The sequence below is a fragment of the Haliotis rufescens genome, unplaced genomic scaffold (assembly GCF_023055435.1).
Source record: "Haliotis rufescens isolate VD_foot unplaced genomic scaffold, xgHalRufe1.0.p SCAF_6, whole genome shotgun sequence".
Taxonomy (NCBI): domain Eukaryota; kingdom Metazoa; phylum Mollusca; class Gastropoda; order Lepetellida; family Haliotidae; genus Haliotis; species Haliotis rufescens.
In genome coordinates this window covers 53,017,183-53,039,194 of record NW_025964334.1, presented here as the reverse complement: position 1 = coordinate 53,039,194, position 22,012 = coordinate 53,017,183, and the positions used below count along the sequence as shown (strand labels likewise).

The 22,012-nt window shown below is 40.6% G+C and overlaps 1 protein-coding gene across 1 annotated transcript; it reads right to left on the bottom strand.

Moving 5' to 3' along the window:
• Positions 1-584: 584 nt before the first annotated feature.
• LOC124138202 lies at positions 585-21,296 on the bottom strand. Its single transcript, XM_046504742.2, has 6 exons — positions 20,921-21,296; positions 17,674-17,808; positions 16,642-16,862; positions 1,405-1,675; positions 1,145-1,282; positions 585-1,035 (listed from the first exon to the last, which is right to left on the bottom strand). Exons 1-6 carry the CDS (start codon positions 21,234-21,236, stop codon positions 773-775), a joined length of 1,344 nt encoding a protein of 447 aa, XP_046360698.2. The 5' UTR covers positions 21,237-21,296; the 3' UTR covers positions 585-772.
• Between the last annotated feature and the right edge of the window lie 716 nt (positions 21,297-22,012).

The following is a 22,012-nucleotide window of genomic DNA, read 5'->3' as shown; positions in this document are numbered from 1 at the left end:
CAATGTTTTTCCCTCACAGGTTGTTTGTCGTGTGTGGAAGGATAGGGAATCCCCAAAAATTGTTCTCTGATTGCTATTTGAAGTGTAAAACGGAAAAACGAAAGCCAAGACGATTAGAAACGGCAAAACACATGTTTACTTGAAGAGAGCTGGTGCGCGAAAGGCCGACTATATACAATGGAACAAATGAGGAATGGCGCTTGTGACCCACCAGCAGGGGAACTAGAGCCCCGGGGGTGTTTTAATTACAGTGGTGATTGAGTTACAGCAGTAATTAGCCTGTGGTTTGGATACGCGCGATAAAGCCATTTTATAGTTAGTACAAATGCAACTGTTTGTTTGTTGTTTAACCCCACACTCAGCAATATCCCAGCTACAAGACTACGATCTGCAAATAATCAGGTTTGGATGAGACCATCCAGTGACTGACATCAATAGAATTGATCTACATACGCATTTAGGATATGATGACATGTAGCAACCAATTCAGCGAACCTGATTCTTGTTACAACCATTGATGAAACATAGATTCGATTTTAAACATGTCAATGGCCATTATTAAAATAAAAAATCGAAAAATGTTGCCAAAAGCTCGAACATTTTATTTTCAAGAACCCCAAGGCTTAGAAAGTTGAACTTCGTATGCAGTTTCATGGTCGTAAGATGAGTATAGTCATTACTGAACTTCGAAAGAGACAGAATATCATTGTATTCCTTTCAGTTTGGCAACACACGATCTGGGAACAATAATGGATCCACCGATGGCTTAAGTTCATAGGTTACAGTTCCGGGTGAAGAAAGTCCAACCTGCAAGGACACGGTGGACATCAGTGCTCTTGTCGAGCCAAGAAAATGACATCGTGTTGCATTTCTGGATGGCATGATCGTACTCTAAACTTCTGCACAGAAATGTGGTCTCATTGAGACAGAGATGTTTGCAGGAAGCCACGGAAATACCGACAACAGTTTTTGTATTCGAACGAAGTATCGCATGTCCACTGTATGGGGTGAAGGTCGTTCCGTATTCCGTGCAAGCTGAAAAAATAGCATCATATGAACACCGACTAATAATGGAATTTGAAGAAAACATGTTCATGTAAAAAACAAAGTGGCATTTTCATATGTATATGACGAATTATCGTACCTGTGTCACATGTATCGTACCCCTTGTGTCTGGAGTGACTGTAGCCGATCTCACACAGACACTGTCCAGACTCACAGACAGACCTGGCACCCAAACAGTCGCTGGATCTGTTACATGTCTTGCCAACGAATTCCAGTGCTGTGAAAGAAGCATGTAGTTTCTTAGTTATAATTTCTGTCTCAATACATCTGAAACCGAATCTTAAGCTAAATGTGCAGAACTCGTATGAATTGTAAGACGCAATCTAATTACATTCTCACCTCTGCACATGAAGTACATGTTGGAACCTGGCTCGTCGACAGCTGTAACGTTGTCCGAAGACGTGACGTCCACGTTGTGGCCGCGACACTGACCAGTGTCCGGGGAGTACCCTGCCGCCATACACTGACCATCCTGCATGCATTTGGTTACACAGGACAGTCGGGTGTCCACCCCTTCTTCTGACCAGACGAGGCCCTCGGTGACTCGCTTGTTGGCAAACGTCTTCACGTCACAAGGAGGGTAACAGCTTGATGCAGCAAGTTTAACAACCTGAAGAAAGGCCAGAATACCATGGGTTACAGGTAAATGCATGTACATGATCTAGTTGTTTGTAATCACACTTGTCTGATGTATTCTGACTGAAATCCAAACTTCATTTGAACAACTGGCTACCAGTTCCCACATAGGATATCTTGTTAAAGCACTTTGTGTATGTCAACCATTAAGTCTTTAAGTTCTGTAAACATACAACGCAAGTACTGAATAAAGACACCATGCAGATATTACAGATCGTGCTGTCAATCGTTAATTTAGTAACGGACAGAATCAAATCCCAGTTGTCCAAAGAGTCGAACAGTCATAGACAGTAAACAAAAAACATTACGTTTCTCCTTCAGTTTAAGTTCAAGTAGCGAGCTCCTTTCATACGAATAATGGTTCAAACAAGGAATGGCAATGTATTGTACCTGCCTTATGTACACCGCACATACCCATTGTTTGGACAAGAATGAAGGTAAACTCGTTTATGGAAGCAGGAAGGAGACTTAACTCAAACGTTTAGGAGTGTTCGGGAACAACAATGTTAAGTCCATAATCCTTGAAATACGGAATTGATTGGTGACTTTAAACATTTTCCCGTGTTCTGGTGACAACAATGATGTCCATTAGTCTTCATGTACAGAATTGATTGGTGAGGGTTTTACGTTTCCATTCCTTGAAAAGACCGCCTCAGTGGTCTAGTGGAAGAGCGTCCGCCCGGAGAGCGGAAGGTCCGGGGTTCGATCCCCGACCGCGTCATACCGAAAGACGTTAAAAGATGGTACTTTTTGTTACCCTGTCTGGCGCTCGGCATTAAGGGGCTAAAACAAGGACTGGTCGGCTCGGAGTCAGTATACTGTGTCTGAGTGGGGTATTCATGTTAAACTGCGGCATGGTATCTCAGTGAGCTAGCACTATAAATCGGCATCAGTCCGGACTAGTACAAGCAACCACACAAACACACACACATACATGCACGTCGCTATATAAGTGCAATAATCTTGGACGCGACGTTAAACCCCATTTCATCTCACCTCATTCCTTGAAAAGTCCCGTCTCGGCATAGTCATGTGGTTTGGAGCTTTAACGACGGCCAGCCATGCTTCAGAAACTTATACATCAGCTTTCATCGAGCGAGTCATTAAACAAATTAGGTAGCTTCTTATATACGTTTTCACTTTGTTTTTTTTTACATGATAGTGTAATGTTTTGCTAAGTGAGTGAGTTAGTGAGTATGATTTTACGCTGCTTTTAGCAATATTCCAGCAATAATACGACGGGGGACACCAGAAATGGGTATCACACATTGTACTCATGTGGGAATCTAACCCGGGTCTTCGGCGTGACGAGCGAACGCTTTGCCCACAAGGCTACCCAACCGCCCCAATGTATTGTTAAACACTGTTGTAATTATATTTTATTGTTTCTGTTTAGATTCAGTGGAAGTTCGTAACATTGTGTTTTGACAATAAAAGGGCACAGGAAGGTATTGCTATCAAACTTAAGCAGTGTTGTGGAAGTTACTATATATTTATGCTATGCGAGTCAAGTGTAATCTGGAATCTTCTAGAACAGCTATAGACTAACCCTGCATGGGATGGCACTTTTTAGAAGGAATTATAGACTATAATATCATATATAAGACAATAGATTTGTGCGAAAGCGCATGGAATATTCATTTTTTTTTATATTTCAAAAATTTTCTCCAAATTTCGAGTTTTGGAAATTAACCGAAGCAACCAGAGAGTACTCATCAATCGCTTTAGGTAAATTGGTAAGAGCCAGATCGCTTACTTATCAGCACACAGAAAATCTATGTGTGCATTGCAGTGTAATGAAAAACGAAAACACAATTTTACTACTGTGCATGGGTAATTCTTCCTTCCCGTCATTACTGTCCACACAAGGGACATAAGCAAATGTAACAACATCTTCTCGAGGCAAGCGAGTAAACTGACTATAAAAGTCCAGTTTCAACCCTTGCCGAACTAGGCTGGTATTATGGAATTACATTTTGGCTGGACTAACGAGTCTATTCATAGTCCAATCAAAATCTCGCAACGAAATCGAAATCCGGTTCTTAAACTGTCGTGCCGATTACGGCCGATTGCAGGATTTGTAAAGCATGTGCACCGCCAACTCGTTGTCAACAGATATTTTCCAAACCTTTTCATGTTTTTAATCAAGGTGCTCGCGTGATTTGATGCACTTATGGATGTAAGACCCGTTTTATCACAATGTAGATGTTGATTAACGATCAGATCGTCTTGATTGGGCGCCGCCATTTTGTTTGAAAACAAGTGCAAGTGATGGAATCGGATTGGTCCATAGGAGAGGCTTAGAAGGGACATAACTCATAATAACCACTGGTGGCGCTACGATCGAGCCCAGAAATTCCAGCCTATTTCGGCAAGGATGGTAAGAGGACTTTTAAAGTAAGTTAACTCTCTTGCCTCGGGAAGATGCTGTAACAATCGCGCCTTATATTTTATTATGTGAACTGGTAATTTCAAATGGAAACTGTGAGCGTGGCACTTGATGACAAATAGCTGTGTTACGGGGTTAAGGGGTATATATCACATGCTATGCTGATAGGAAACAAGCCTATTTTGTACTAAAACCAACTATTTTTCATCAAAAGGTATTTTATCATAAATTACCTCCTTTCGTAACTAGGAAGCTTTGAAGTTTTCTCTGTCAAAAAGAAACGCCAAAGCAGTAAAATTGTAAATATCTGACAGATAGTTGCAGACATCAATACAAAATTAAAATCACAACAGGAGTCAAAACATCCAGGTCCTGCCATGGACCTCCAGGTCTCCAGGTTTAAACCCAGTCGAACATTTTTGAGATGCCACAACCGCAGAACCACCGGCAGTTGGTGCAGGTAGAGTAGATTAACATTCCCCAGGCAACCATTCGGAATATGACTGCTTCCATGGGACGACGATGTCAGTCAGGTTTGGACTCTGATGGTGGCCATACAAGATTGAGAACAGACGACCTTCACCTTGAAAATCTACAGTTCCATGTGTGCCTTAAGGAACCTGGGTCAATGACAATGATTTGTGCCAATTTTACCATCTGTTGATTATTTATATAATATATAAAAAATACATCTTAAATCACCTTTTCGTTTCCTCTTTTTCAGAGTTTTGGTGTCATTCATATCGTATGGCTGTTACATGTGTGTTATTGTCTTAATGTCACACCGGTAAGACATTTGGTTGCACACGTACATGTATTCCTCTTAAACAGGGAACACTATATAGCCCCATTGCACTAAATAATAGCTTACAAGCTGTGCAGTGCGTCTAACTCTCTGTTACTTGTATATACCACAATCACCTGCTCTTCCAATTAGAGAACTGGATAAACCAAACCATTGTTTTTATTATGGGAGACTCAAATGGTCCCAATCCCTTCACTCATCTGATCATAAGGATAAGGGAAAGGTACCAGAAGAATTGCTTGATAAGCAAAGTCCTAGATAAGCCTTCTTAATGATGGAAGTGACACCTATCTCTCTCCAACAACCGGCACATACTCTGCGTTGGATCTGTCAGTTTCTGAACCATCACTCTTTATTGAATTTTCGTGGTCAGTTCATAGTGATTTGTGCGGCAGGGAACCCTTTCCTACCGTGCTTAAAGCTATCCTTACCTTTGTGCATAGTTCTATATTTCCAAATGACAATTTCCAGTGCTGACTTTTAGTGCTTTGTGCAATGATGAATTGAAATTGAATGATCCTGGCCAAATGAAATTGTGTTGTAATATCTTTGTAAACATTGCAACTGAAACAATCTCTAGACCTCGACAACTTCACGTACACCATGGTATTATAACGATTGATAAAAGGCTAGAAAAAATTCAGGAAAAAGGCTGAATGGGTTTTCAATAAACATCCAATCCAAGAAAACATACAACACTTAAGGAAACCAAGAGCAAAGACTCGTAGAACGATTAAGCAAAATAAACATCGCAGGTGTAGACATTTTGTGTCCAAATTGACTACAGCACTCCACTCAATAAATTATGTAATATGGTTAGAAGACGGTAAAAGGTCCACAAACAGCATTCAAGATCTAAAAACTGATATATTAACATCCAAAATGGCGAGTGAATATGGTTTTACGCCGCTTTTAGCAATATTCCAGCAATATCACGGCGGGGGACATCATCATTTCCGTACCCAAACCAGGGTAGGATCACACGAATCCTTCTTATTATCGCCAAGTTCCTTCAATAAGTGCATCTGTAAAACAACGGAACGTATGATCAATAGGCGCCTTCTCTTGTATCTAAATCGATTAACCTAATAACTGATACCCAGTCCGGATACTGGCATCCGAGGAGCACCATTGATCATCTCGTTAACTTATTTGAGTCATGTGTATAAGAGTCATTTATAAAAACACATGTTTTATCCCTCTTTTTGGATTTAGAGAAGGCATATGATCTCCTACATATAGGTTTTTGTGGTTGTATGCCTCCTTTTTTTAGACAATTTAGAAATTTTAAATTTTGAGGGATCTCCACATTGTCGGAGATATATGATCAGGACATGTTTATTATATCATGACGTGGTCAAAATGTGAATACCATTGACAGACAGATTGCTTGAAATCAAGCTCTATGATATAATTTTTATTTGATCAATCAGTTTTTTTTACCATTGAATGTGATATGTGTCATTTTCAAGACCACTAATATTCTGTTTGTTAACATGAGGTAAAGCTTAAGACCCATCTTCCCGAGGCAAGGGAGTTAACTGACTATAAAAGTCCAGTTTCCACCCTTGCCGAACTAGGCTGGTATTATGGAGTTAAATTGTTGCTGGACTAACGAGTCTCTGCATAGTCCAATCAAAATCGCGCACCGAAATCGAAATCCGGTTCTTAAACTGTAATGCAGATTTCGGTCGATTGCAGGATTTGCACAGAATGTGCACCGCCAACTCCTTGTCAACAGATATTTTCGAAATCTTTTCAAGTTTTTAATCAAGGTGCTCACGTGATTTGATACATTTCGCGATGTAAGACCCCTTTTCTCACAATATAGATCTTGATTGTCGATCAGATCGTCTTGACTGGGCGCCGCCATTTTGTTTGAAGCAAATGCAAGTGATACGAGAGGTGGAATCTGATTGGTCCATAGGAGAGGCATAGAAGGGGCTTAACTCGTAAGAGCCACTGGTGGCGCTATGATCGAGCCCAGGAATTCCAGCCTAGTTCGGCAAGGGTGGAAACTGGACTTTTAAAGTCAGTTAACTCTCTTGCCTCGGGAAGATGCTTAAGACCGTGAATAGCTGCAAAATTGCTAAAGCGGCGTTAATCAATATTGACTTACTCGCACTTACTCAATCACGCGGGGGCACGGGTGGCCCAGTCGTCTAAGGCGCCGCGATTCGCTGTGCAGAGTTGCGTCCCTTGGGCGCGCCAGAAACCTATGATTTTGGGTTCGAATCCCGGTTCGCCCCGATTATGTTTCTAGGTTTGTCAGCACCATACCCGTGCTCGTGGGTTTCACTGAAGTGGTAAACGTCTAAGACCTGCATCACTTCGGGCTTTCCTCCCACATTACGCTGACCCGCCGTGATATAACTGGAATACTGTTAAAAGCGGCGTTTAACCCAACTCACTCACTACTCAATCATGCGAGCCTGACGACCCAATCCCGTCGCCTTTTACGACAACCCTGTCTCTGACCCAGCCCCTTAACGGTGGTAATGAGTGAGTATTTTGTTGGCCACTTTTAACAACAATGTTTTACCTATGTTATACCTGCCGTCAACACGTAAATGTTTTCAAGAGCATTTAAATACGATTGTTTATGCCACATTTTGCAATGTTACAACCCTTTTCAACTACCCATCTCTCTTTTCTAAAATCATTCAACTTTATTTCTGAACGGGCTTGTTTGGAAATCTATATTTGCAAATGAACAATTTGCAACAGAACACAGATGTACGAGGGGTGTTCATTAAAGATTTCCCCTGACCCACTTCCGATGGACCTAGTGGAATGAAACCACCAAGAGTTACACACTTCTCCCATCATTTTATGCAACTATGGATACCTCGCTTGTAAAAGCCCTCATTTTGCGTCTCAAACCAGGACTTGACTTCAGAAATCAGTGTTTCATCATCTGTGAAACGTTTTCCCTTCAAAAATGACTTTCATGGTTGGAATGAGGTGGAAGTCAGATGGTGCAAGGTCAGTAAGGAGGATGTGGAAGGATTTCATAGCCACAGGACCGCGCTTCTGTCTGGGCAACATGAGAGTTGTGTACTGGAGCATTGTCTTGCAGGAGACGGACACCCTTGGTCAGGATGCCACGCCTCTTAAGCTTGATAGCGTCCCGCAATCTCCGCAGCAGTGAAGCATAATCAGCTCCTGTAATTGTGGTACCCTTTGCCAAGAAATCCATCATCACTACTCTGTGCTGGTCCCAAAACACCGTGAGCATGACCTTGCCTGCAGAGGGTTGGACACGTGCCTTCTTTGGGGGTGGTGACTCCACATGCTTCCATTGCATCGACTGAACTTTAGTCTCAGGATCATAGTGATGGACCCATGTTTCATCCTGTGTGATAAGTCTGTCAAAAAAGTTTGCTTGTTTTTTTTGGCACATGTCCAAATGATCCTTTGAGCAATTGACTCGTTCCTGCTTTTGGAAAGGTGTGAGCAACCTGGGAATCCATCGTGCAGACACCTTATGCATGTTCAAATTGACATGGATGATTTTTTCCACAGACCCTACACTGATCTTGACATCTTGTGCTAACTGGCGAACAGTTTTACGTCGGTCTGCCAAAATGGCGGTCTCCACTTGATGGATAGTGTCCTCATCAATGGCTGTTTTGGGACGACCAGGAATGGCAGCTGTTTCCACAGATGTCCGACCACACTTGAAGTGGCGATGCACGTGTTTAACAACGTCATATGATGGGGCATCTTCCCCATAAGTTGCTTTCATTTCATCGAAAGTTTCTTTTGGTGTGCGACCTTTCAGATACAAAAACCTTATCACTGCTCGGTATTCTACTGGCTCTTTTGTCACACCCTACTCGATCATAACTCCTGTAAAAGTGGTAAGATTAATAGTTCGGTGCTGCAAATTCAGACATAACCCATAGATACATGTATCATTACACATGTGAAATTTCAACCAAATATGATAACCCTAAGTGGTTTAGGGGAAATCTTTAATGAACACCCCTCGTACACTCCAAAAAGAAATACAATAATACAAAACACACAAAACAATAAAACAAACAAAAACAAATCAACAAATGTACACTCCATAGTACACCCTAATGGAGATAGATGCCATGGCGCTCAGAAACGACTGCATGTTTCAAACTATCCATATCACAATAACGTGGCTGCATTCGGATCTTCCCGATTATTTTATTCGTGTTCGAGATACATGAGATACAAAACAGACACTAGTATGAACATCTGAAACGCTTTGCTCACTCGTACCAAGAAAGCCCATTGTCTGGTTAGAAAGTTCACCTTACGCTGTACTCTGATCTGAAGTGAATGATTTGATTCTAATGAGATTGAGAATCTGGCTACCTGATCCCGATTGGTTGATGGGGACCTATTCTAAAATCTCAGTCCTCATGGGGAATTGTATTTTGAAACTTCAAAGTCTTTTCAGGAAAAGCTATTTATCTCACCAAGTCTGACATACCTTTATAGATAAAAAATATTATTCAAAGCTGTGGTTAATCCAGATCATCTGCTGACAGTACTTTTTGTGCTTAGTGTTACCAAATATTACCATTTACTCTTGTACCTTTGTTATCTATTCATTCAGACCAGAAAAGAAACAAATAGTGCAACAAGTATTTCACCTGGAAATTACCGGACCAATGCAGCTGAATCTCCCAATCCTTGTCACAACTATTGACGAAACCTGAATTCGATTTTCAACTGGGACGCAACAACCTACTAATGACCATTATTAAAAAAATAATGACACTAATGTGGGACTCATATGTTCTGTTTTTCGCAATATCTAAAATGTTGGGGGGCACGGGTGGCCAAGTCGTCTAAGGCGCCGCGACTCGCTGTGCAGAGTTGCGTCCCTTGGGCACGCCAGAAACCTATGATTGTGGGTTCGAATCCCGGTTCGCCCCGATTACGTTTCTAGGTTTGTCAGCACCATACCCGTGCTCGTGGGTTTCACCTAAGTGGTAAACGTCTGAGACCTGCATCACTTCGGGCTTTCCTCCCACATTAAGCTGGCACGGCGTGATATAACTGGAATACTGTTAAAAGCGGCGTTAAACCCAACTCACTCACTCACTCACCTAGTCTAGTAACAAATGCCCCATTGGTCAAGAATGAAGTTTTGCCACACGTCATGTGGGATAGTGATGTAAACTATTGAAAAAAAACCTGTTGTGACCGAATTGAACTTGGCTCCTTTCTGAGATTGCAAAACTTCAAGCAAATCCTTGAAGGTTTTGAGAATTCTCATTGTGTTAATTCCGCTTGTCTTGATAGTATTGAGGATTATAGTTAATCATTGAGGCAAGGATTTGGTGGTACGTGTTCTGGACCCAGCAATATAACTCTTTGTGTACGGAGTTTTATTGAGTTTTGACGTCCAGTACAGAAGAGAAATGGACATGTCTTTTGGATTTAGGTTCAAGTCAAAAGTTGATTGTACTCATGCAGGGTTTTGGCGGATCTCTTCCTCAGTTAACGTTCAGGGCCCCGTTCCACAAAGCGATCTTAGGGCTAAGTTGATTGTAACTTACTAAGTATGCGATCTTAAATTTTTGTTACGATCAGCCGCCCGTTCCACAAAGCAATCTTAACTAAGAGAGTTGTAAGTTAAGATCAAAATGCTAAGTTGCCCCGATCCAACTTAGGATTGCTAAAATCGATCTTAAATATTGTACCATAACAACAAAGATGGCGACTTTTATTATGGTGTGCAAGGAAATGCGTCGTCTGCTAAACATGACCAAGGGAGGCCACTCCAAGGGAAAATTTCGTATCTTTATGGCTGAAGATTCCGATCTTTGTTAAGATCGGCTACTTAAGAACTTGTAAAGTTACAATCACCCTAAGATCGCTTTGTGGAACGGTTGTAAACTTTAGCTAAGACAATTTTAGAATCGACGTAAGTCTCTAAGATTGATTGTAGTTATGATCGCTTTGTGGAACGGGGCCCTGGTCTTATATGTGGCATTATTTGATATGTCCCTTATACCAAGTTCCTTGATAACAAAATAAGGTAGTTATGCTTACAGTGACATCACGAGTATCGATCTACGAAATTGGGATACGATGACATCCAGCAACCAAATCGGGGAACCTGACCACCCGATCCCGTTAGTCGCATGAATTGTCTGGTCCACACTCGATTATTTACAGACTGCCGTCATCTAGCTGAAATATTGCTGAGTGCGGCGTTAAACAACAACAACAACAACAAAAGGTTTTCATGTTCAAGACATGGTTTAAACTGTCGATGACATACCATCTTTAGATTTCTTTCCATGTTTGATTCCCAGTTGTCAAAGGAGACGTCTGTTCAACGTTGTGTGAAATTTAGTATAAGAGTTTGCTCACATTGCTGACCCAGGCCTTTGGAGCATATCAAGATAAATGTAGACTACAGCTTCTTTGGTTCAATTTTAAAACTCTGAGCATCTATGTCATTCTTCATACCAGTAGCTGAACTGTATGTGGAATGTATTTCACTACGTTTGCACAGAAGAATTCCCATGAAGTGGAGAAAGCTTGTATTAAATGAAATAACTACCCACAATGAAGAGGTATGGAATTATAAATTATCATGCAGAACTAACCTGTCTCGATATTCTGAAATGAGTTACAATAGAGCATGCTCTTTCAACCAAAATTTCAAAGAGCGTCATACGACTCTTTCTCAGAAGCTGTTTGCTCAAGGTATGAATAATAATAATATGAATAATCAAGGCCACAGTAAAGCTTTCAACATGTTTTATGGAGGACATTTCCATATTTGACGCATCAGTGACAAGAATGATGTCCCTTTTCTTCAGGTGAACATTTGACTTACCTTTGCATGTGTTTGTGACGGGGCAGGATACGCTCACCTTTTTGCGAACGCCTGGTATCATTATTTGATAGTGATTCGTAGATACATGCTTATGATATAGTCGGAGTCGTACAATCGACTCTCCGTTGACAATGGAAAAGGTTTTATCGCTTTTATTTATTGAAAAGTATGTTAAAATAGAGATGATGGCATACCATGTATGGTATGTTAGCACACTTTATTGGCGCAGATAACGATGATTTTGCTGTAATGTGGCATTATACAAGTACAGAATTCTGTAAGTATTTCTTTAACATAAGGAATACCTTGAACAATCTGTGGCAATAACAATAGAATATTTCTCACTATTTGTGGCTGCTATATATGTGTGACACTGTTCCCACTCTGATAAATTTATTTGATTAATTTGTTTCTCAATAATTTCATTAATGTTTTGAGAATCTTCGGATTCATGTGGATGAAAAAGAGACATTCATGTATAGTGTCCTGTTGCGTATTTATTGAATATTTAACCTTGCAACATGATTAAAAAACATTGGTTCTACCACGTGCTTGACAACGGTATCAGGATCTATACCGGAACATCGCCATTAGAGTAAAATAAGAAGTTATCAATAGTTTGTGTACATGTACATGTTTCAAGAGTGTTGATTGAATACTGAGTCGTGTTACATGTTATTGAATATTGATGAGGACGAACCTCCTAAGTGTATCCCTTGTGATGAAAGGTTCACCGTCAAGCATATATTGCTTGACTGTGTGAACTTTGCAATCGCAAGGGATTCACATTATCAAAGTGTAAATCTAAAAGATCTCTTTTCCCGTGTCAGCGAGCATCTCATCATAAATAACTTGTAAGAAATTGGTCTGTATAATAAATTTTAAATATGTATGTGAATAATTAAATGCATGTTTTTAAATTTGGTGTGATGCTATTAGCAACTGACATTATTAAAGGCTCTGTCCATCAATTGTCATCAATTGTTTTTAAATATGACATTGCATAAATAACTAAATTGTGTATATATTAGCTTGGTTTCGTCGCTATATGGCTGAGATAATGCCGATGCGACGTTAAATTAAAAAAAATATTAAAAAAAATAAAAAAAATATTGGTCAATACAGCGCACTTATTGAACATTGATCCTTTTAAAATCATTTTTGAACATTGGTCAATATGAGTCCGACCGTTCTTCACGCCGAAGATGGTAGTTGATTGTTGATATCTATTCTTTTGGCAAATCAAGGGAGAGTGATTTCAATTTGAACCCTCACGTCTTTCAGACACGTTACGACTGGTAAATCTGGAGATGGCGAAGTTTTTCACAGTACAAAACAATCAAATTCAGGATATTTTCAGATTTATTCTGTATCCAGAAAGAAAGAATTTGAATACGAACAAAAAAAAAATAACAACAAAAAACAGAAGATATTTCAGAGAGAATCGTTTCCTTCGTCGAAAACTTTTCCTTAAGTAACCAATTACGATTGCATAAAATCTTGGGCTAGAGGAATGAGGTGGGCCCTGTTGACAGAGCAGCATATGTCACTTCAAAGTCAAAGATGAATATTGCATTTAAGGCCTCCGACCCATATACAGAGGAGTTACATATATGCAAAAAAAATTAAAAAAAATGTTTTATGGGAAAAAACCCAGTTGCGCTTCATGTGCGCTGCCTGGTTACACCTCATGGCTGGAATCAGTACGTCACTTAAAAGGATATGACGTAAACGGTGACGTCATCCACGTTAGCTTTCTGATTAATGCGACATCTCCGCTTGGATAGCCGCCCGCTCAAGACGTGTTTTGCCCTGTCTCATTTTAGCAACTTAAAAGGACGCAAAGGGATTGAGGACTTTCAGTTCTTTTCCAATCAAATCGTAAGTACGTATACGATCCTTTCTAGCGTCTTAGTCTTGTTGGATTGTAATCATGGATGTATAAAAATGGACTACATAGAATACCTTGGTCAGAACGTATTTTGATTGTAGGACATTCTTATATAAGTAGTTTAAACATATTTGGATACATACCATTAATGAACAATTTCAATTTTTAACATATGTAGCCAGTTTTAATGTGACAGCATCATCTTTTGAAGAGAGAAGAGAAATAGAAGCAGGTACAAGATAGCGTCCTGGCGTAAACTTGTTTCTTAGATCACAATAATAAGGATAAACATAAGTTAAATGAATTTCATTTTCTATAGCTGAATGACACAATGGGTATAACCTCTTTGATTTGTCTTCCGTCATTTATCATGAGATCTAACAATCCAAGCCTAAATTGAATACAGTAAACTACGGTTATAACGAACACGCTTATAACGAACTGACGGATATAACGAACTTACTTTTAATCCCCGACTATTTGCTGTAGTTATGCTGTATATATGCTTATAACGAACTACGGTTATAACGAACTAAAAATAGCAGTCCTTTGAGTTCGTTATAACCGTAATTTTACTGTACATGGACGTCTAAGGGTTCTTGATGTTAATACAGATAAGTATTTTTCTGGTTGAACAAGATTCTTATAAGTGCTATACAATCCATACCTTGAATTGTTTTATAGAGTGGAATGTCATTCTTGGGAAACATATTTATAGATTGTTCACGAAATTGTTTAAAAAACGAGTTTAACATCACCAACTTTTTGGCTTAACAATACAAAGCCCTGGCCATGAGAAAAAAAGGTTTCTAGTATGTGATGCGATGGTAACTTTGCCCATGTCATCCAAATGTACCAGCATATTATAAGCAAGTTTGGGTATTCGGCAATCTTGCATTCTAGAAATATTAAACCAGTATTTCAAGCATCTAATTTGAGAGTTTATGTATAACGGGTATGTGGCATACTTGCCATATATAATACAATTGGGCGTTGATGGACCAACGGATAAGAATCTTTTACAGGCTAAAATATGTAGCTTTTCGTGACAATCGTATCGCTGAAATCCCCATACTTCTGATCACTAAACAGAATTGGTTTGATTTGGGCATAGCAAAATTTACAAAATATATTCGGTGTAAAAACTCCTACTCTCTGCGAGACAGTCATACCATTAATTAAGGTCTTCTTTGCACGTGGTGTTAAGTCCGAGACACTTGTCTTGAATTTCATTGTATGGGTAAACATTGCACCAAGCTATGTATAATAACTCAGACCATTAACACATTTACCGTCGAAAAAACATCTTTCATTCAAGACCAGCTGACCCTATTCTGAAATTTCGGAATTTCCTTCACCGTAATTAACTGACAATTTCCGCTCTTTGGTGTAACATTCTAGAATCTGATACTAAAATGACATCATCGGCTAAAAGAAGCATCAAAATGTCTATTACATTTGTGAACATTTCAATACCATACCGTTAGAAATAATTTCATAATAAAATTTACTAATAAAAAATAAGAAAAATATCGGGCTCAAGATATATCCTTGTCGTAAGCCATCAGGACATTTTAAGAAATCGGTTACAGTGTCACCACTTCGTACATATGATTTGATATTGGAATACATAGCTTTTAACATAGAGTACATTTTCCCCTGTAGACAAGTCGTTCTTAAAAGTTCTTAAACTTAGAAGGCTGATATATGTACAAATATTTACAGACACATGGGAAAGAGCTAAACTATATCTCGATTATCTGCCGAAGCAGATTCCATTGGGCTTAAAGGGAAACGAGTTGTCCAATTTATATGAATGGATCACTGAAAATCGCCGCACAGCAGTACGTCCACCAACGATACGACGGCGGACAAAACAGTCAAGACAATACAGTGAAAGTGGACCAGATATTTCAGTGGCACGATATCGCGTTAACTGATTTTAAGTGTGATACTGATTTTGTTTTGGCGCTGTTTTGAACTGTGTTTCAGGAATATCTAGGTGTGTCAGCTTAAAGTGGAACGAATATCTGCAGCGATGCCGATTCAAGGTCGAAACATTCGAGCTGGAGTATGGTGCTCAAAGAACTAAACATATTAATCACGGCGAACCTGGACTGCAAACTCTCGGGATAATCCGATTCTGTCGGGATTATGGGACCCATCAATATCCCGTGAAATGCGTCACTTAAGTTGACTGGAATAGCCCTGATATCTTTCTTTCTTTTTGTGAACCCTTGATGTCTCCTTGTACCTGACTATGTACCTATGTATGCTGAATTTTCACCGTGTGTTCTGAATATATATGACCGCATCCGTGGTCTAGTGGTAGATCGTCCGCCCGAAGAGCATAAGATCCGGGGTTCGATCCCCGCCCGCGTCATACTAGATGGCACTTGTAGTTACCCTGTCTGGCGCTCGGCATTAAGGGGCTAAAACAAGGACTGGTCGGCTCGGAGTCAGTACAATGTGTCTGAGTGGGGTATTCATGTCAATTTGCGTCATAGTGTCTCAGTGGGATAGAATTATAGAATCGGCATTAGTCCGGACTAGCACGCACGCACGCACGCACGCACGCACGCATGCACGCACGCACGCGCGCGCGCGCACACACACACACACACCTATGATTCTGGGTTCGAATCCCGTTTCGTCCCGATTATGTTTCTAGGTTTGTCAGCACCATACCCGTGCTCGTGGGTTTCACCAAAGTGGTAAACGTCTGGGACCTGCATCACTTTGGGCTTTCCTCACACATTAAGCTGACACGCCGTGATATAACTGGAATAATGTTAAAAGCGGCGTTAAACCCAACTCACTCACTCACCCCTTGGGAACGCCAGATACCTATGACTGTAGGTTTGGCAGCACCCTAACCGTGGTAAACATCTGAGATCCACATCACTTCGGACAAGCCGCCACGATGATAAAACTGGAATACTGTTCAAAACGGGGTTAAACCCAAATCACTCACTCTAAAGTTTACAGTTCCGGGTAGAAAAGACCCAGCCACTTACGGCATTGTGATCTGCCACATCGGTTTGCAACCAAGAGTAAGACATGGTGTTGCATTTTAGTGAGGACATCTGGTATTCAAAACTCTTGCACAGGTAATCCGTCTCGCTGATACAGGTATCTCGACATTGATCCACGGAGATCCCAAAGATAGTTTTGTTGTTCTTTCTGTATATCCCCCGACTATTATAAGAGCCGAAGGTAGAACCGTATTCAGTGCAATCTGGAAGACAATAAATATTTAATCTTAGCTGCGACACTTTAAATTGCACACTGATTTTATCATCGATAGCGTTTTCACCACAATACTTGTTTGCGATTGTCTAATAAATACATGCTTAACCACTAGGCTATCCCACCGCCCCAGCAACGTTAAGGAAGGCAGATCAATATTTGCTTGTTCAATAGTTGGTTGTGCAATATTTGCTTGTTCAATAGTTGGTTGTGCAATAGTTGTTTGTGCAATAGTTGGTTGTGCAATAGTTGGAATCGTACAATGGACTCTGTTACAGTAAAAATTTATTGGTTGGTTGGTTGGTTTGTTGTTTAACGCCGCACTCAGCAATATTCCAGCTATATGACGGAAGTCTGTAAATAATCGAGTCTGGACCAGACAATCCAGTGATTAATATCATGAGCATCGATCCACGCAATTGGGATTGATGACATGCATCAACCAAGTCAGCGAGCCTGACCACCCGATCCCGTTAGTCGCCTTTTACGACAAGCATAGTCACCTTTTATGGCAAGCATAGGTTGCTGAAGACCCATTCTACCCCTGAATCTTCACGGGTCTAAAAATTTATTGAGATTATGGAGAGGGTATTGTATTTATATAAAGCAAATATAGTTATAACCATGTAAAGGCAACAACACTGATATTACCTGTAAATGTTACTATAAAATATCATATTGGTCGGAGCAGTACTGCTTATAGTGAGATGTCCAATCAGCGATCAGTTCTGAATGCGTTAAATATATACAAGTCAATGCATCCATGATGACAAAAAAAGAACTTGGTGAAGAATATATACCTGTATCACACGTATCGTACCCCCTGTGTCTGGAGTGACTGTAGCCGATCTCACACAGACACTGTCCAGACTCACAGATAGAGTGTGCACCCAAGCAGTGGCTTGGGGTAGCGCAAGCCTTGCCGATGAAATCATCTGTTAAAAGGAAATGTTGAATAATTGAGTGTTCTTCGTCTTTTACTTCGCCGACTACTACTACTACTACTACTACTACTACTACTAGCACATACTGTTTAAATGAAAACTTTGTGAGTGGCGGGCTGGTTGGTTGGTTGCTTTGTTGTTTAACGCCGCACTCAGCAATATTCCAGCTATATGATGGCGGTCTGTAAATAATCGAGTCCAGACAATCCAGTGATTAATATCATGAGCATCGATCCACGCAATTGGGATTGATGACATGCATCAACCAAGTCAGCGAGCCTGACAACCCGATCCCGTTAATCGCCTTTTACGACAAGCATAGTCACCTTTTACGGTAAGCATGGGTTGCTGAAGACCTATTCTAACCTGGAATCTTCACGGGTCTGTGAGAGGGGGGTGACACCGATTGCGCAGGACATGGTAACTGTTTTCGCGAACACCTGGTGTCTTCACTGATTTTCTATGACCCATTCATATAATGTTCATGTTATTTTGCTTGCCTTTTATGGAATCTGTTTGGGCAGATCTTCAAGATTGGTCATTCTCTGGCGTTGACGTTTTCAGATCAATATCAACATAATTGAATATCAACATAAAAAAAGGCAATGCACATGTCATCTTCCCGAGGCAAGTGAGTTACCTGACTATAAAAGTCCAGTTTCCACCCTTGCCGAACTAGGCTGGTATTATGGAGTTACATTTTGGCTGGACTAACGAGTCTATGCATAGTCCACTCAAAATCGTGCACCGAAATCGAAATCCGGTTCGTAGAGTGTCATGCAGATTTCGGTCGACTGCAGGATTTGCAAAACATGTGCACCGCTAACTCGTTGTCAACATATATTTTCTAAATCTTTTTATGTTTTTAATCAAGGTGCTCACGTGATTTGATGCACTTCGCGATGTAAGACTCGTTTTATCAAAATATAGATCTTGATCATTGATCAGATCGTCCTGACTGGGCGCCACCATTTTGTGTGAAGCAAACGCAAGTGATACGAGAGGTGGAATCTGATTGGTCAACAGGAGAGGCATAGAAAGGACATAACTCGTAATAGCCACTGGTGGCGCTACGATCGAGCCCAGAAATTCCAGCTTAGCTCGGCAAGGGTGGAAACTGGACTTTTATAGTCAGTTAACTCTCTTGCCTCGGGAAGATGTGCACATATTGGCAATCATGTACTTAGCACTAGGCCAACGTACATTAATGCATGAGAAGAGCAAATGACTACACCAGATGATGGTGAAACTATGCAATGTGAACTCGCACGGGGAGACATATCAGGTGAAAGTGTCCTTTGCTCTGACTACCTCGAAACACCTTACTTTTACAAGTTGTAGAACTGTTAAGAAATTATCCATTGCGCACAAGGGGGCACGGGGGGCACGGGGGGCACGGGTGGCCCAGTCGTCTGAGGCGCCGCGATTCGCTGTGCAGAGTTGCGTCCCTTGGGCACGCCAGAAACCTATGATTGTGGGTTCGTATCATGGTTCGCCCCGATTATGTTTCTAGGTTTGTCAGCACCATACCCGTGCTGCGGGTTTCACCGAAGTGGTAAACGTCTGAGTCCTGCATCACTTGGGGCTTTCCTCCCACATTAAGCTGACACGCCGTGATATAACTGGAATACTGTAAAAAGCGGCATTAAACCCAACTCACTCACTCACTCATTGCGCACAGCTCTACGTTGGATCTCATGTAAAGATATCATCACTATTGTCATCAATGATTTCTTTATCACCAAAGTTGCTCTTTTCTATAGGAAACAACACATTAATATCCACTCTACAGTAACACATGGCTTATTGGTAGCCTAGTAGCTAAAGCGTTCATTGTCATGCTCCGAATAAAAACCGGTTTCATTTCCCGGATGTGCAAATCCAAATTTGTCAACACCCGATTTGGTATAGTTGGGTTTATTTTCTAAACGGTTAGTAAACAAAAGCAATAAAACCCTTTCCATAATTATCAGAAGTGATCTTTATATCATTAACGTTTCGGGGGCACGGGTGGCCCAGTCGTCTAAGGCGCCGCGATTCGCTGTGCAGAGTTGCGTCCCTTGGGCATGTCAGAAACCTATGATTGTGGTTTCGAATCACGGTTCCCCCCCCCCATTATGTTTCTAGGTTTGTCAGCACCATACCCGTGCTAGTGGGTTTCACCGAAGTGGTAAACATCTGAGACCTGCATCACTTCGGGCTTTCCACCCACATTAAGCTGACACGCCGTGATATAACTGGAATAATGTTAAAAGCGGCGTTAAACCCAACTCACTCACTCACTCACTCATTAACGTTTCTGGGGCTGTGAGGTACTCTGGTGGTTAGAGCTTTCTTTCTTCCCGTCGAAGGCCCGGGTTCATCATGTGATGCCCATTTCTGGTGTCCATCACCGTGCTATAGCTGGAATATATTGCCATCAGCGTCATAAAACTATACTCACTCATTAGCGTTGCTGAATAAAATGTAGTGATTTCTGCTTCATTCACAGCGAGTTTGACAATATAGCTAAAGCGGATAACTTGACGAACAAATACTAAGAAGTGTAATAAGTGTGTAATAAAAATAATAATAATTATAATAATAATAATAATAATGATACTGATAATAATGATAATAATAATAATGATAATGATGATGATGATGATGATAATAATAATAATAATAATAATAATAATAATAATAATAATAATAATAATAATAATAACAACAACAACAAGAACACAAAAATAACGATAATGCTTACAGGATATCTGCCTACGCGATTAGTAAGACTAATAGTAAAATAAAATCGTCATACCTCTTTCAATTATCAGGCAGTATGTATTCGTATGATTGTATGATTCGGATTTTGTATTGTATGATTCGGATTTTATCATAAGCACGTGTTTAGGAATCGGAATCATGTGATACCAGGCGTTTCGAAAAGGTTGGCTTATCCTGAGTCACCTCTGACACCCGTAACAAACCAATGGAAAGTCAATGCATGTGTTCACTTTTAACAAACATGGGAACAAATTGAACAAGTTAAAATTTCCATGTAAACGGGAAGGTACAAAGATACTTAACATACCAGAGGAACAGCTTCACAGACTTAACTCACCTCTGCATACCACGAACATGTTGAATCCTGGCTCGTCAACTGCTGTGACGTTGTCCGGAGTCGTGAAGTCCACGTTGTAGCCGCGACACTGTCCAGTGCCCGGGGAGTACCCTGTCGTCATACACTGACCATCCTGCATACACCTGGCCACACAGGACAGTCGGGTGTCCACCCCTTCTTCTGACCAGATCACGCCCTCAGTGACTCTCTTGTTGGTTAAGTCCGTCGTTGTTTTTACGACACAAGGAGGGTAGCATCCTGGGGATGCCTGTATACCAAGGAATGTCCAGAACAGGATCAGCTGGATAAATGCCATATCTATTCTTATGAGTTGTCTTCACAAACAAGGTTTATTCAGAATAGCACTGAGTCTCACAACAAACTCTATCTGACGATAAATAGTTGAGTTAATCGAATTTGTAATGTATTCACTTTATATAACGTCAGTATGTTTTTGCCTTGAATAAATTGTATCATGGTACGAATAAAGTCATCAATATGAGAGTTTTAAATGTAAACAGACTATTGATTTAAACAAGGCAGAAACAAGGACACGCTGTGTCACCTGAACTGTTCCATTGTATGCTATATTGATGTTTGGGCTCTAAGCAAAAAACGCCAGAGTGGTTGCTGCCTCGTAAGCAATTATTCACCACCAGATACGGGGCTGTTTTACTTTATCAATACATAAATATCAAAGCTTTAAGTGAGGTTGTTCCACAAGCCCTACGCAGGTAAATGCACAATTAGAGATAATGCTGGGGCAGACTGCCAACTGCTGTAATATCCAGAATCTATAATTGTTGATATTGGTTCCACTACTAATACACGCTCTATCAAAGTTTCCATAATGCTTGCAAACATGTAGGTGTGTGTTTGTGTGGCTGCTTGTAGTAGTCCGGACTGATGCCGATTTATAGTGCTAGCTCACTGAGATACCATGCCGCAATTTAACATGAATACCCCACTCAGACACAGTATACTGACTCCGAGCCGACCAGTCCTTGTTTTAGCCCCTTAATGCCGAGCGCCAGACAGGGTTACAACAAGTACCATCTTTTAACGTCTTTTGGTATGACGCGGTCGGGGATC